Below are 17788 nucleotides of genomic sequence, written 5' to 3'. Positions count from 1 at the left end.
TTGAGAACCTTGACAAAGTATTCTGCTATTACTATACCAGTTAAAAATAATCTTTTATTTTCCACTCTCTTGCTTGCTTGTAAAGATGTAATCAATGCCTGTGGCAAGAAATCTCATATTAGCATTTTAAACAAAACCATACACAGCCTTTTATATTTAATTATTTCTCAACAAAAAAGCCCTAGGTACACAAGATATTGTTGCATCAGATTTCCGGTGGTATACAGCAGCAAGCTAGATTAAATTCATTTCTGTATCTGACATCCCTGCCTGGCTGTTTGCATGCACACTATAAAGACTGTTGTAGCTCACTATTAACCATAAGAACATGTGTTATACAGTGCATTATGTGAACATGTGCTTGAAAGAAGCTGGCTGGCTTTGAGCTATTCATGGGGAAACTCCATCTACTGTATTGAATTTTACACAATTCCTGTCTCTGTTAACCCATCAATGCTTAGTGGACTCTCCCATCCTTCTAAATTCGATTAATTTATTTCCAAAATTAGGGATTTCTAGAATACTTTTTTCTATATTTAGAATATTTCTTACAGAAATTCCTTTAAGCAAACAGCGAAGACCCTGATGAGACGCTGCATTATACGACGTCTCATCTGGGTCTAGGCAGTTTGCCTAGGCCTTTTTTCTGGACGCTATAGGCATAAATGGGTTTAGCACTATTCAGTCTTCAAAATTAGCTTTAAAGTTACATGCCAGTCGGGCCAGTTACTTAAGAATTTTTACATGCCCAACATATTTTTTACATGCCCAAACTTTTTTAACCAAAATTATAACAAATCACAACATTTTAACACTTATATGCTACACATAGTAAAGCAGAACATTTGTTTCAATAGTAGTGAATACAACTACATCTAATCAGTCACTAGAATTAAGACGGTCGATCGTTACACCAGTGCTCTTGAAAAGAGCGTTCTCTGGTGTCCTCGTACCATTTCTTTGCTTCCTTTTGCTCTAAATCATTGTCAATTTTCTATTTTGGAAGTGCTTTATCGGGCTTAGCCCCATCAACATACCTAAGATACTGCATAGCCTCTATGTCGACAATGACATTTGTTTACATTGACAAAAACGGAAGCGTATTACTTGATTGAAATGATCGATTCAAAAAGCATCTTCTCGATTAATGTCTAGAGAAACCGTCGATAAGAACCGAATGTGACCGAACTGCATCGGTCAAAAACAATAACGGTGACGTGTGCAAGCAGGTGTGTGTTGTTAAACCAATCGAATTTCATTGTTTTACAACTTACGGCAAGGTGTTTGTTCGCAAAATTGAAAAATAGATCTGCAAATATCAAGAACCGCTTACGATTTTTTTTTATAAATTGTCAATTGGCTTCAATAATTTACATGCCCAGCGGGCCACAAACATGAATTTTTGTATGTGCCTGGCAGTAATTTTACTCGCCACGGGCGATCGGGCGTGTGCTAATTTCGAAGACTGCTATTTGTAGGTAGGTTGGCTCAACTACCAAATTCATATTTAAACCTATTTCTATAAAAATTGATTTTTTTTGTTTCTCTCTTAAATTTTCTCCAAATGAATTAACAAGATAAATGTTTCATGAGAAAATCATGTGCATTTTTTCATGAACTTTGCTTTTATGATTGATACCTATAACAGGGGTAATACGGGTCAATTAAGGGGCTATTAACCTCATGCAAAATCACTATGATATTATTTGGATGAAAATTGCATGTTTTCATTGATAATGACAGGTCTATAAAACGACTGTGCAATGTGACCAAGATCACTAACATTTGGATAAAACTTGCATATTTTGGTTGATAATGACAAGCCTTATAACATCCAAGAAATGTAGTTTTTTTAATACTTTCGCCGTGCTGCTGTTGAAGCTCAGCTGCACTGGCCAGCAGGTCCAGAGGGTTGAAGTCCATTACAGCGCGTCGAGAGGCCACGCCTTCATGTTGGCTGCACAGGTCCTGGGGCCCACTGTCACAGGCTACACGAGCCGCATGTAGAGGGCGCTAAAATGAGAGACAGAAACTGCTTATGACTCATTAAACCAATATTTTACTACTGTGAATATCAATTTTAAGAGGATGGTGTATAAGACCCAGTGTCTCAGTTACATGTCAAAACACGCAAAGTCAAACCTAAAATAGTTTCTGTTTCTACTGTAGCCATTATTTTATTATGAAACTCACAAAGTATTCTTACAGTATCTGCTGGTATATATTACTTCAATAGTGTTTTTCCCAGGAGGGCAAAGGGGCATGGCACATTACTTTCAAAAAGGGCGACGTTTAGGCAATAAAGGGCAAAAACGTTCCGTGAATACCTGAATTAGGGAGAAACATGTAATCGCATCAGAGGCAGTTGTGGAAAAAATATAAACAAGCACATTTAATGGTAATAGATGTATTTAACTTACTATGATTTATATTAATATATTTACCTTACAATGTACATTTAAGTTCCATGCTGTTTCAATAAACTGTACAGCACGACAAACATAATAAAGCAATATATGCATATGAATCTGATTATACACAGATCCACTAACATATAAATGAAACCAGGTTTGTCTTATCCCATTTTCTAACAATAATCTTGACAGATGTTTAAAATAACATTGCGAGTAAATTGATCGCTAACAATATGCAAACACTCGTTTCCGTGACATACATCCACCAAGTAGATTACAAATAAATAAATAATGTTGTTGCTATCTAAAACATTTTTTATGCATCGTTGATTATCACAGACCTTTCATTAATTCCTTCTTAATGTATAATCTCCATCGTTAATTCGATCGTTTACGACGTTATTTGCCATTTTTGTGGAGTCACCCAATTAAATTCTGTTTAGTCCGCCATGTTGATAAAATGTCAAATGATGTAAGCGACAGGTGCGCATAGCAACGTTAAATCGTATACGCGATTGGCATTATGTTAAATTAGTATACGTCTCAGTAATTATTTCAATAATTAGATCTAATTATCTTAAAGACGAAAACGATAAAGAATAAATTTGTTTGTGATTTTTAATGTTATTATGCCTAAAAATATATGTTTTGATGTAACTAAATAATACATGCAATGCACAATTGCCACGAGAATAACATCGAGTTTTTCATCAAAAGTCTCCGAAGTTATGATTTTATCGTGGAGGTATACACATTGCCGACCGAAATTTGTCTTTGAAAAAAAGGGGGGTGGCGAAATTTGCCATTGAAAAGGGCAGAGTGGCGATCCGGGAGGGCGGCGTGGCATTTCGCCACGCTAAAATGGCCTGGGAAAAACACTATTCAATACGGCTATTTGAGATAACAATCCAAACAACCATTTAAAATCTGGTCTATTGGATTCTGTGCGATTCTCTAGTGTATGGTATTTTTTAATAGGATACAAGGAAGATATTATTTCAAACTTTGCATTGGAATTTGAATTTCAACTCTCGGTTCAATTTGGCTTTTTGAATGTGACTTTATGTTCAATGTATCAGTAAATACATAAGGATAAAATTAATTTTGAATTATATGGTAGTCAGCATTTTCACTTTAATGCAAATATGTGTACAAATATGATAATTATATTATCATACAATTACTGGTTATACGTAAGTATTATGTATATGTAGCGTACATTTTACATCCAAAACATGAGGTGAACTTTAATTCAGATAGCATGATGACTGACTGCACATGTAAGGGTATATAATATTCACGTTGAATATTCATCCTCATGTATCCTATAATGACACATATAGTGAAGTCTAAAGGCAAGTAAAAGTATTGTAACAGGACAAGCAAACATCCTTACTGATAAAGCAATCCCCCAAACAGGGAAGTAGTTGAATTTTACAGTGTTAAATCATTTCCTCTTTTTATGGTAAATCATAAACAAATCTCCAAGAGGTAACAACAAACTGATAAAAAAACTTCAATAACTGCCAACCTCACAAACAACTCAGTCTGGTTTCTGCAATTCCATCTAATTCCATCTAAACCAGCAAACTTAAAATGAAGAAAGATAACCCTTGTATGCAGTGTTTCGCACAACAAACTATGACTTGTAAACAGTATTGAATAGTTGCTTCATATGGTCATGTACATGGATGACTGAAGTCTTGCCAGCAATACTTTACAGTCTGTCTGACCATCCATTTTATGTCATTGTATAAAACAAGGCAGCAATAATTGTCAGCTTTATTGTATGTCTACAGACCTAATCATTTCTGCATTCATGCTCAAATTACAGTGAGCATGTCCAAGTAGTTAATTGTCCATAGTAGTCTTTGAAAAAGCTGGTATAATATTATGGTTGTTCATTAAATAGGTGCATTTAAATGATTTAATTTATATAAAATCACTGGTTAGCATAGCAAATCAACATTATAATAAATGTTATGAACTGGCATCATTTAGATTATGCTCTGATGTTGTTTCTATATAAAAGAATTGAAATAACCTACTGTACATAAGCGTTTACGACCTGTGTCACATTGTAGAAAACTCAGGGGTTCATTTTTGCACAAGTTCTGGCAAGCCATAACATGCCATACAGAAGATGAGATGGTAGAGGTATTGATACAAGCACAAATCATTTAACTGTATTTTTACACACTTGTAGGATAAGAGAATGACAGCATACAAACTGATATATCTACATATCTTTCCGAATGAACAAGTGTCAGAGTATGAAGGACTTTTGACAACACGTGCTCAAGTAACAACAAGTGCTCAAGTAACATTGTACATAAGTCTCCTATACTTGAGGCAAACATGTTAAAAGGTTACGGACTTTAATATTCCCTTCGTTACTTGACAAGTTGTGGCCAAATACAAAAGACATCACTGAAGCAAAAAAAAGTTGCATTGGTTTAATTAAGAATTTAACTGCCATTTCCCACTCAAGTTTCTCTGAACATTCTACTTGCCTGCAGTGAAGAATGGTTCCCAAATCAAAATACAGCACAATAACAGTCACAGTCATTACATTGACCTTTTTATTTATTATTTAATATGTATGTGCAATTATTTCATTAAGATGCAAAGTTTGTATATGTGATTCTCCATTTTATGCTTTTTGTTTTTGTAATTATTCACTGTCTGAAATATTTATAGTCGCATAACCTCTGCTATGTTGGACTTACCGTAAACACAACACAGTTTGTTTGGTAACAAACATGGCGCACATGGTCAAACTAAATCAATAAAGTTGCCCCCTGCAACAATATTTGCAATCATGAACTTAACAGCAATCCAGATTGTGGCATCTAACTTGCAGGACTTGTTGCTTATTTGTCTGTAAGAAATTATTGAACTGATTTGTAACCAGCCATTCATGTCGAAGTGACCATCTTAATCTCTTTAAGTATATGAAGATATAAAGCTTTAAAGTAAAATGTGTCTGTAAGCAATTTGCATAGCATAGCAATTAGAGAGCACATGTGATGCCAATTGCTCCCCATGTATGTCAGCTGATCAAGTCACTCTAAGTAAACATCTGGTGATCTTGGCTAGGAGTACCAGTATATATAGACATGACCAAAGAACACAAGTCAAATTATAGAAATGACCAAAGAACACGAGTCAAATTATAGAAATTATAGAAATGACCAAAGAACATGTCATTGATTCAGGTCTCATAATACTGCTTGCTTAACCAGCAAAGAATATCCACTTATTTTAATCATTTCTTGTTCATGATAGTATGACTACATGTATTATTTTATAATTGTTTCTGCAATTGCATGATTTAAGATCAATACAAACTGCATTTTAGAGTAGGCCTAAATTAAAATTTAGTTTGTTTGCCCTTTACCGACCGACGCACTTTACCCCCCCGACCCAAAAATTTTAATTGCGATTTCTTTTCTTTAGCCGATCGTTAAAGAGCCGACTGCAATATTTATTCGTGCATGTATTATCGCTGTCCATTCTTATTGCCCCTGACCAATCTAGGTCGCTCCGATGGTTGGAATTTCATATGCCCTAATATAAGCGAGGTAATGCAAGCGTCTATAACCGGCATCGCGAGCAGCGGTGTTCCGTAAAAATGGTGTCTCGCCGAACGACATCATACTATTGGTTCGCGAAAGTAGTCAGACATAAGTGAGTTTACGTTTGTTGAACACATGTTGTTATTTTTATTCAAGATGGCCGACAATAAAAAGAAATAACGATGCTCAGCGAAAAGGACAAATAACTATTGAATTAATGAATGATGTCATATAATTAGTATGGATTAATGAAAAGCGCGTGTCATTCTACGATGTAGCATACGTTTTAGATACAAATAACTCTTCTTTTTTTTTGGCAATGTATGCACTGAATGTCACAGAACAAGTGTTTGAAAATAGGAATGCAGTCTATTCGCGAAGAAAAATACATCTTACAGTTACAGGATTATCGTTCGAAAATGCAAAAAAAGACAAACATCGATTTATATGTAAGTGGATCTGTGTTTTATCAGATTCATGTGCATACTCTGCATTATTATGTTTGCCACTCTATACTGTAATGGCATGTAGTGAAATTGATGTTTAAAGGTAAACTTATTTAGTATATTAATTACTCTTAGCTAAATACATCGACAACACTCAAGTATATATGTTTAAAGCGTAAATATATCCGCAAGCTGAAACTAACACACTTAATTTATTTCCCCAAATCAAGTTTGCATGCCTATGTTTGCCCTTTTGTGAATTTACCTTGCCATGCCAAGACTTTTGGCTCTATGAAATCCCCGTCAAACACATAAAATTGAGGCCTGTGAAAATGATCGGGGGGGGGGGGGGGGATATTGTTTTTGGCCTGTCTGTCTGTCATTCATTCATTGCATGTGTGTGATGTGTGTGTCCCAAAACTTTGACCTTGGTCATAACTTCTGCAATATTAAAGATAGCAACTTGATATTTGACACGCATGTGTATCTCATGGAGCTGCACATTTTGAGCGGTGAAAGGTCAAGGTCATCCTTCAAGGTCAAAGATATGGCTTCTAAGCAGCGCAAGAGAGGGCATTGTGTATATGACAAACACATCTCTTGTTTCTCCTGGTAGGCCAGTCTGGCCTGTAAATTATGACGGTCTTTTGCAATGTCTGAATTATTCCATTAAAGGCTTTGGACTGTCTTTCTACACTCTTTCAATGCTTGTTGTATGCTAAAGGGAAAGGTTTAAGTTAAAAATAAAAGCAGTCTGACAGTTAATGAATGACAAATGCATTTGAGCAATTAACATTATTTATTGAACACATTTTTGATTAAATAACACACAAGCATGCATTTGATATTAATATAATCAAGAAAACTGCAAACAATATAATTATGGTTAAGCTACATAGGGCTTCGTACACTGCAACAGTGCTTTAATAAAAGTGTTTTAAATATTCATAGACTATTAGTGTATTAAACATATAATTTCTCAAATGAAATAAAATAATTTTCCTACCTACCTACCCACCTGTAAAATCTAGGGTCGGTAAAGGGCAAACCATATATAATTTAACTGTGGCCGTATGAGAGGCACTATTTAAGATAAATGACATGTATCTGATGACAATGACATTTAAGTGCCAATTCCGAGACAATATGCAGCCCCATTCCGCTGCTAAAAAGGTATTATATATTGTTTCCCTATAACTATAATTGCATTAAAATTCCCCTCTCAATGTTAGCTATATTTTGAAAAATGACTATGTTTTGGGCAACAAAACGACCAAGTTAGAGGCACTTTTTGTAAATATCCTAATTTCAACAATCTGTATAGAAAACCAATTTTGACATCTAATTAGCATTTATATTTGAGCATTTAATTAATGGTTCATTACAAGTAGAAGTAAAATATGTTATCATGCATCTGAGAAAAACAAGAAACCGTCGGAGACGGGTGATGCTCCCCAAAGTTTTTTTTGTCACAATATTGCACTATATATTCAGATAAAAGGAAACGTCTTGAGGGGCATAATTTTGGACAAAATAATACAATGGATGGTTTAGCAACTTAAAAATTTCAAAGGGCCATAACTCTCTAAATAAATCATCTAACCAGAACCCACAAATATTATGCCCATCTCCTCAAGGTAGTTAAGCTTCCCATAAAGCTTCGTTGAATTCCAGTCAGTAGTTGGGAAGAAATAGCCCGGACAATAATTGCACTATATGTACAGTTTATAGAAAATTTCAAAGGGCCATAACTCTGTGAAAAAATCATCCGACCATAACCGGCTGATAATATGCACATCTCCTGTTGGTAGTGAAGCTTCCCATAAAGTTTCGTTGAATTCTCGTAATAAGTTGCTGAGAGATAGCTCCGACAAGAATTGCACTATATGTACACTGGAAAATTTCAAAGGGCCATAACTCTGTGAAAAAATCATCCGACGAGAACCGCCTGATAATATGCACATCTTCTCTTGGTAGTGCTTCCCATAAAGTTTCATTGAATTCCAGTCATTAGTTGCTGAGAAATAGCCCGGACAAGAATTGCACTATATGTAAAATAGAAAATTTCAAAGGGCCATAACTCTGTGAAAAATCATCCTATGAGAACCAGCTGATAATATGCACATCTCCTCTTGGTAGTGAAGCTTCCCATAAAGTTTCATTGAATTCCAGTCATTAGTTGCTTAGAAATAGCCCGGACAAGAATTGCACTATATGTACAGTTAATGGAAAATTTCAAAGGGCCATAACTCTGTGAAAATCATCCGACCAGAACCCGCTAATAATATGCACATCTCCTTTTGGTAGTGAAGCTTCCCATACAGTTTCATTGAATTCCGGTCATTAGTTGCTGAGAAATAGCCCAGACAAGAATTGCACTATATGTACAGTAAATGGAAAATTTCAAAGGGCCATAACTCTGTGAAAAATCATCCGACCAGAACCTGCTGATAATATGCACATCTCCTCTTGGTAGTGAAGCTTCCTATAAAGTTTCATAGAATTCCAGTCATTAGTTTCTGAGAAATAGCCTGGAAAAAAATTGTGCACAGACAGACACACGGACCGACACATGGACACACGGATGGACAGACGAAGCAGCGACTATATGCTTCCCCAGAATAAATTTTGAGGGAGCATAAAAACTCCGGCACAAAAAATCACCATTTGAAGCACTACCTTTCCCTCAAAGTTGATAAAGATCACATGTGCAATAAGATTATGTACAAACCAGTATCTATTTGGCATTGAATGAAATAGAGAATATTTGCTGATTTCAGTCTAAGATTGTTTTATCTTTTTATAAACTGTCATACAAAACATAATTTAATGAGTTGCTAAGCCATGTATGAAAATATTTGTTTTTATGATTATAAATGATTCAACATCACAATTTTACACTGAAATGAACAAGTCTTACTTTCATTTTCTTCTTTTTGTCAAAATTATTTATAAAATTTGCCAATTTGATTGAACTTCAAATAATTGCACAAATGTTGCTCATTTGATTTAATGGAAAACAATGCTTTGGTTTCTGCAACAAAGTCACCAAATTATATTATTTATTGAATGTTATCATTTGTTTTCAATTATTTTACAAGTTGAATTTTACACTGACAATGAAGTCATTACCCTATTATAAATATAATCAAATAATTATGTACAAATAATTTTTAAAAAGTCCCAAATAACTTAGCACCAATCCAGAATGAAATGATCAAACCTTCGCATTTCACTGAGCTAGAGTGAAATGATCATGTTATCATTCATTAGTAGTAGAATCTTCATTCACTGCAATAATGAAATAAAACAACTAAATGTATATCCAGAGTTCTCTTTTCTCCATTGTGAAAACTTATTAACCTAATTAACCTGTTTGCATTTAGGACCAAGCACACTAATGACCCCCCTATGGCAAATGTTTCATACATCCGGGTATCTGCACATTAGAACTAAGTGCAAATACAAAGGGAGTTGAAGCAGCAGTATCTGTTCTATATAGTGAAAAAAAGAAGGATGGGAAAGAAAATGGGCTTATAAAGGGCCTTGTTCTCAATAAGGAATATAAGTCAGATTTTTTTAATTAAAACAGAAAAAATAACATCCCTGAGAAAAAATGATATAAATATTGATTTATATATTGTTACACCTAAACTACAGTCAGTAAAATTATCAAGCTTTTTTAACGCTTTTAATTGAAGATTTGTAAAATATGCGATTATTAAACTTAAAATAAAAATCAGGGGTTTTTATCTTATTTTGGGGAAAGGGCCTGGTCTTTTTTGAGGGGAAAAATAATCGCACGAAATGCTGGATGTTGGGGGGGAAAAAAACAAGCGAAACGCCAGATTTTGGGGGAAAAAAGGAAAGTCTTAAATAATCAATTTAACATATTTTGCTGTTTTTAAAACAAATTCAAGGCAACAGATAATTTAACTATGCAATATGTTATATTTTCTACACTGGATCAGGTTAACTTATGTATTTAAAGTTAAAAAAAATATATATGTATTTTTTTTTAGGGGAAAAAAATGAAGTCTGGGGGAAAATTTACCTGCTGAGGGGAAAAATAATAATCTAAGGGTAAAGGGCCGTTTTTCAGCGGGTCCCAAAGAATGAAAAAAAGCCCTGAAAATTGTTATATATATATTAACTAACATTTTACTAAAATTTTGAAAATCTGAGAAAAAGTAAACTAATCCCTAAGTTGAGATTAAAATGAACAAAACTCAAACTGAAAGATGCATTTTCTCATTTTCAATATTTCATCTTGATCAGTATTTTATAAAACAATCATAAATGTAATGTTTTGACAATATGTTTTAGATCCCTCAGGCATTGCAAATTTACACTAAAAATGCTAAGTGACTCATGCATGTATGGTAATCAGAACATAGTTCAGCCAGCGACACCATGAACCCTGTTTATCTAAATTCTAAAAATACAAAGATAATACTAAATTACCCTCTAGTTTTACTCAATTTTGTTGATTATGTGTGGCTTTATTCTGCATCATACACTGGACTACAGACCAGCAACACTAGCCATGATGTTTATGTGTTAGAAAGAACAACAGCTGTCTTTATTCACAGTTTATCTATCACATTTGGAATTCTTGTTACATTTGCTATTTTCAGGAATAATTATGCCTTTAATTGATACACAAATATCCCATTTAAAGTGGTTGCATTTTACAATTTATTACACAACAGTATTTTCAACAATAGGTTCTTTTATGGATACATAGTATCAACTAACTGACCTGTTTTTATTTGACATTTTCCAGTATTAAAATGCATAATTTAATTAGAGACATTTCCTACATATATTTTGTAACCAGTTTAAGTTTTATGTGTTAACTCTTAACCAGATACAATATTTATTCTGTAAACTATAAATATCAGCAGAAGTAAACAATGGGTGCATGGGACTATAAATAGAAGGACCAATAAATCCATTTTCATGTACATGTACAGTTAATACTTAACAGCCTTATGATTTATCATCTCAAGCTTGAAAAATAATAGCATAACAAATAGAATAGCACAGGATGTTAACCTATAAATTAAGAGGATCATTGACCCTGTGCAAAATATTCTGGAGTAAAAATAAAATTTTGGAGTCAAATTCAACTCCAGTCACCAAAACAGTTAATTTCCAATAACTTGTATGCATCATTTAATTTCGTATTATGTTTGTTTATATATATATATATATATATATATATATATATATATATATATATATATATATATATATATATATATATAATGACATGAATACATTTATTTAAAATATTGATGTTGTTGAGAATATATGGCATACCATTTTTAGAAATAAGAATATAAGTCTGTATTTTAATTTATAAAACACATTAAAATTACATAACAATTAAACAGTTCATGAACAATGTTGATAAATTAAACTTGTTTTCCAATTGCTTTCATTTCATCAAATTTTAAGAACACATAGCGGATTGAGAAATACAAATTAACTGTGAAAACTGAATTATATTCAAAACCAGAGCTCCAGATAAGGATTTGTGAAATTAGTAACAGTACTGCCACTGACAGAAAGAAAAGGAGTAACACTGAAAATCAATAAGTACCTGTACTACCTACCATATCCCAAAATACAGGTAGTACTGTACTACCCGTGTTCATGTATATTGAAGTGTGTATAACTGACTTTACAGAAACATTTGCAGCAATTATAATAAATATATTTTGCTTCTTAAACAGTTACTTTATTAGATTTTCCATTCTGCATTATTATACAAATAAAACTACACATTAAAATGCATGACTAAATACTATTTCTTCATTTTTTCTTGACAAGAAAACACAAGCCAACTAGTAAGCTAAGTAAATGAACACTAATGTCACTGTCTCATTTCAAAAGAATGTTGCTTTAGCAGTTAACTGTCAAAGCTGCAAAGTAGCCACCGATGCAATCAAATTGTTTAATATCGGGGCGACAATGTCTTTTTCTGGGTTGACATATTGAATATCAGGATAGTTAGACGACCGTATGTAGCCATTATATAACAACAAAGTGTTTGTTCAAAAACGGAAAGTTAGCCGGCCTTCCCTTGCGCGCAGACATATTGTTTTTGACGGGTTAACAAGTTACTGGAAATCACGCAACAGAATAGACAATAATATTGGAACCCAGTCTACAACTTTTCGGTAATTTAAATAAACAAAAAGCGCCGTTAGGATAGAGACCAAAAAATCACGGCGCGCTGACGCGGACGTATCAGTACGGCCAGAATGTTTTTGAAATGCGTTAAAGGGATATTAAAGTTGTAATTGTACGTCTAGTTCATAAAAATAAATGTGTAAACCTTCATGAAAAAGCCGTATTTTCGGCTGTACGGCCCTTATCTGGAGCTCTGCAAAACTGATAAGTGATACTTATTAGTGAGAAAAACAAAAGATGTGTTTGTCAGAAACACAATGCCCCCAAATGAGCTGCTTTTTTTTTTACCTTTGACCTTGAAGGATGACCTTGACCTTTCACCACTCAAAATGTGCAGCTCAATGAGATGCACATGCATGCCAAATATCAAGTTGCTATGTTCAATATTTCAAAAGTTATTGCAAAACTTTTCTACAGTCCAACCCCTCTTAAGCAGCCAGTCAAGGGAAACAGCCAAATTGGCTGCTTAAGCGGGGTGGCCTCTTAAGAGGGGGTTGGGTCATAGGGAGTCTGGAGTTGATGAGTGCATGGCCAACTGTTCAATTTTTGTATAAACAAAATGGTAAATATGTGTACATGTACTAAACAATGTAGAGACTTAAAATAATTTTATTTCTTCCTTTCTAAAATCAGCTATAAAACAACATTTTCATTCAAAAAATATTCTATTCATCTTTCTAATCATCATTAATATCATCATCATCAGAATCAAGTCAATAAAAAAGAATCATTCTCATGATTCATTGTTTACACAATGTGCGTTGTATGGCCCCAATGCACTTAAGATGGGAACAGTTGTGAATCAGTTATGCGTGAATAACTCCCGTGTCACTATAAATCGATAATTTAATCGGTTTATTGCAGTTTTATGGCTTTGAATACCTACCGCACGAATTGGTCCCGACAGTGATCTCCTTCACGATAAATTGTGGCCAGTTACTTAAGAGACTGATAATAGCAACCGGGTGTAATCCTCCTGGTAATCGTGCTTTTCATGCATAATATTATAAAAACATTTTTTAATGTTAACGAGACGTTTACAAATTCTAGCATCGTGTATTTCCTTTGTCCCGACAAAAGCGCGCGAAAATTATGCACCAATGTACAAAGTCACGCCATACCCATGGTTCGAAAGCATGCGTGTATTGATTTTTGGATAAAAACTTTGTAGCACAAAGAACATGTAGATCAGTTGATTTCGGTTAAAAGTTTTGTTGTTCTTTTTAACTTTTAATTAGCCGATAATTGTCATAAATGTGTGCTTGAAATAGTATGAGCTACAAATAATAAATTATAAATTAAGAATCTCCTTACCAGTAATAATAGGTGATATTCGCACGTGCGGAAACAAAAAGATCAAACAGTCGCATATTGCTTTTAACCCGATAACCCGATAATCCGCCGCTAATTAATTGCAATTTGCAAACTGGCTGTCAAAATGTTTATCACACATCACGCTATAGTACTACAGAGCCTAAACCGCAGACTTGAAGTACGTATCTATTTTTTCGCCGTTGCGTCTGTGTAATTTTGCCAATGTACATGACTGACTTACTTGCGCGTGACCACTCATATGGGGGGAATTTAACATTTGGGATGCAAAATTGCTGGCTGCTGGCCAGAGAAACGGGGTTACCGCTTAAGAGGGGTGCATTATATAGTGTTTATCGACGGTCGCGGCACAGACCGGCCGCCTACACGGGGTGACCGGCGATGAGGGGTGAACGGAAGTAGGGGTTGGACTGTATATTAAAGTTTTAAATTTTTGACCTTTGACCTTGAATGCTGACCTTGACCTTGACCTTTCACCACTGAAAATGTGCAGCTCCGTGAGATACACATGCATGCCAAATATCAAGTTGCTATGTTCAATATTTCAAGTTATTGCAAAACTTTACTGTAAGGTTTAAGTTTTGGGACAGAATGACAGACAGACAGAAAGACAGAAAGACAGACAGGCCAAAAACAATATACCCCTGATAATTTGATCCGGGGCATAAAAATCTAAAATATTCAAAGTGTTGTCAAAAAATATGTTCACTTAAATTGTCCTTCGAATCTTAGTGAAATGATTTCATAGCGCTTTAAGTGTTCAAATTAAGCTACAAATTAAATTATTGAAGATCTCATAATGACATCCACACAGGATACCCTTCCAGGGGGTTTTCTGCCTATTTTGGAAAAAGGAGTCTGACCAAATTGGGAATTTTTTTAATCGACAAAATTGGCCATTTTGGGAATTTTTGCTTTGATGAAACGGCTCATTTGGGAAAAATTGTGAATTTATCATGCTTAAATAATTCAGTGGTTTAACAAATAAATTTGTTTTTATTTGTTATTTTGTCTTCTTTATGAACTGAACAGTCAAAACCTTATAGCAGATATTTTTGACCAAAACAAACACTGGCTAGTCGCACAAGTTATAAGAACTTCATTCTTAAAAAAAAAAATATTTAAAAAAATAAAAAATAATTTTTTAAATTTTTTTGGAAATTGGGAATTTTTTTATAATTTCGGTTTGGGATCGGGTCCGTTTGCTTTAGGAGTGCCTCCGTTTTCCTGAGGCGCAGACAGTGCTGAAAAACCCCTGCCTACAGGCATGCTCGAAATCTTATTGAAGGTTATAAACGGAGGAAGAAATGACAGTCTGCTCTTTACACAGGGAAACTATTACATGTTAAAACTAATATTTATTATATAATGCTTGTAAAGAACAAAATTATCCTCCTAAAATTACTAGTGTCTTTATAACATACAGGGTATAGAATTAATTATCCTAGTCAGAATAGTAGCAGCAAGAAATAACTGATTTGTTTACACCATATACAAATTGATAAAAGGATCAAATATTTCCCCAAAAAATGTTTACATTAATAATTGCTTTTTTTTTGTTTTATTTATTTATTATCAGTGTATTTTTAAACATTTTGGAAATGGGAACAAGGCCCTTTGCATAGGAAAAACAAGTTGTATATCATACTTCTCCCTTGAATTACAATTTCTTTAAAATTGAGAATAAAAATGCGTTATTACGATTACATTTGCTAAGGTTCTACTCATAGAGAGTGAAATCTTTAATTGGGAATTTCAGGAAGTCATTTGGGAAAAAGAATATACCATTTTAGATTCAGAATGTAGCCAAATTAATCATTATGATTATTGTCTTTTTTTTAATTAGCACAGGCAAATCTGGGACAACACTTTCAACTTTGATGAAAATTTCATAAAGGGTCTTTTCTAAACAAAAAGGCAAATCGTTGAGTTGATATCCCCCTCCAAAAATAAATGTTGTGACAGACTGACGGATGGACAACGCCAATTCCATATTCCAGGGGATATAAACCACCGCACTAGCTTATCTGGGACAATACTATAAACAAATGCATTAAGCCTGGCCTCCCAAGAGTGCTGCTTATACATGCTACTTTTTGTTACTTTATTTTCTGTCCTCCAACATGATGATGATGTTATTATTATTGACAATTCACAATCCTTAAACTAACCATGAAACAGGATTTATGAAGATAAAATTAAGATAACAATTTTCCTAGAAGCAAACAAATTAGTGCAGGCTTTTTCCGCCCTATGCCACGGGTCCGAAATTCGGCCCCATTCCCAATGCAAATCTGGTTGTTTTTTTCCCAATAGATAAAAAATTCCCAATTCCAAAAAAAAAAAATTTTTTTTTTTTTTACCTTTAAATATTTAAGTTAACAACCTGATCCGGTGTAGAAAATAGAAAGTGTTGCATAATTAAATTATCTGTTGCCTTGAATTTGTTTTAAAAACTGTAAAATATGTTAATGATTATTTAAGACTTTCCTTATTTTCCTCAAAATCCGGCGCTTCGCACGATTTTTTTCACCTCAAAAAAGGCCAGGCCTTTTCCCCAAATTCAGATTAAAAACGCTTATCTCACATGTTCATAATACTTTGTAAAATTTTAAAAATAAGTTATCAAAATAGTCGTTATTTTCCAGTTAACAGCTTCTTTGAAATATAAGAAACACTATTTACATGCAATGATTTTTCCCAATTGAGCCAATTTTGCGAATAATTTTTTTCCCAAAATGGGGGTTTTCACGACGCGTAATTCCCAAAATTCCAGTGTGGCGTATTCCCAAAATGGAGCGGAAAAAGCCTGTAGTGTATTAATTAGAACCAGATTTGTCAGGCAATTTACAGTTTAATTACAGCTTATTGATTTACCACCAAAGAATATGTTTAACTTGTAAGGGTATATAATTATGAAGGCATAATAAATCATATGCATAAAAACCAATTCATAGCAAAGATTGACAATCTTATCTATTATCCTGCATTTATAAATTTTCATCATTTAAAAAATTCAACAGAAACATTAAAACTATTCCACCAATAAATCAAGAAATCCATTAAAATGAACAGCCAAATGTTGAATTCCTCTTAATCCACGGCCGGCCCTTTGTGTGGCCTCTGGTGATATTGATCCAGAACTAATTACAGATAGTCAGGCTAGTTCACCACTGAGCCAACGATAACCTGCTGATAAACCATGCACTGTGAACACTATTGAAACACACTCGTCTGTTCATGTTAATCTTAATCGGAAACTAATTCAACAACTGAAACATGTTTTAGGATGGACCTTTTTAACTGGCTTACAACACCAAGATTTTGTGTTTACTTGAAAATGACCATACATCAGTTGCTTTCAATATTGAACTGTAATTGCTCACACTTCTACAATAATTGCAAGACAGAGAAAGAGAAAAAGTACAAATAACCTGTTACACTTTTCATTTAAAAATATTATTTCAAGGAATATTATCAGTGTATGAAAAAATGATAATCAAACACTACATTCAAGAGAGATGGGTTTATGGTTCGACAATTCCTGCCAAACTCGAACTTAATGTGACTGAAATGTAACCAATATCTGTATCAAAATCTGAGAGAGAAATCTTTTAATATCTGAAAGGCAATCAGTTAAAAGAAGCAAATAGCACTAAGTTGACATACCATTTCTAATGGCAATAAACTTAGCTGGTGATTGTTGTAATTAACTAAATCACAATAATAAGTAGGTATCCATCATTTGACATAATTAAAGTAGATGGAAGGCTGTAATATCAGCATATAAACTTATTATGTATAAGTTGATTACATC

General features: G+C 33.7%; 1 protein-coding gene across 4 annotated transcripts in view; it reads right to left on the bottom strand.

The window, feature by feature from the left end:
- LOC127859864 (uncharacterized) overlaps positions 1 to 17788 on the bottom strand; it is a 52146-nt gene that overhangs the window by 29131 nt on the left and 5227 nt on the right. For all 4 annotated transcript variants that reach the window (XM_052397431.1, XM_052397434.1, XM_052397433.1 and 1 more), the window contains one exon: positions 1860 to 2013. In XM_052397431.1, coding sequence (XP_052253391.1) covers positions 1860 to 1923 — 64 coding nt within the window. In that variant the 5' untranslated portion in view covers positions 1924 to 2013. The remainder of the gene's footprint in view (positions 1 to 1859; positions 2014 to 17788) is intronic.

The sequence above is a fragment of the Dreissena polymorpha genome, chromosome 15 (assembly GCF_020536995.1).
Source record: "Dreissena polymorpha isolate Duluth1 chromosome 15, UMN_Dpol_1.0, whole genome shotgun sequence".
NCBI classification, from domain to species: Eukaryota; Metazoa; Mollusca; class Bivalvia; order Myida; family Dreissenidae; genus Dreissena; species Dreissena polymorpha.
The sequence above is the reverse complement of the archived record's forward strand: the minus strand, read 5'-3'. Positions and strand labels throughout refer to the sequence as shown.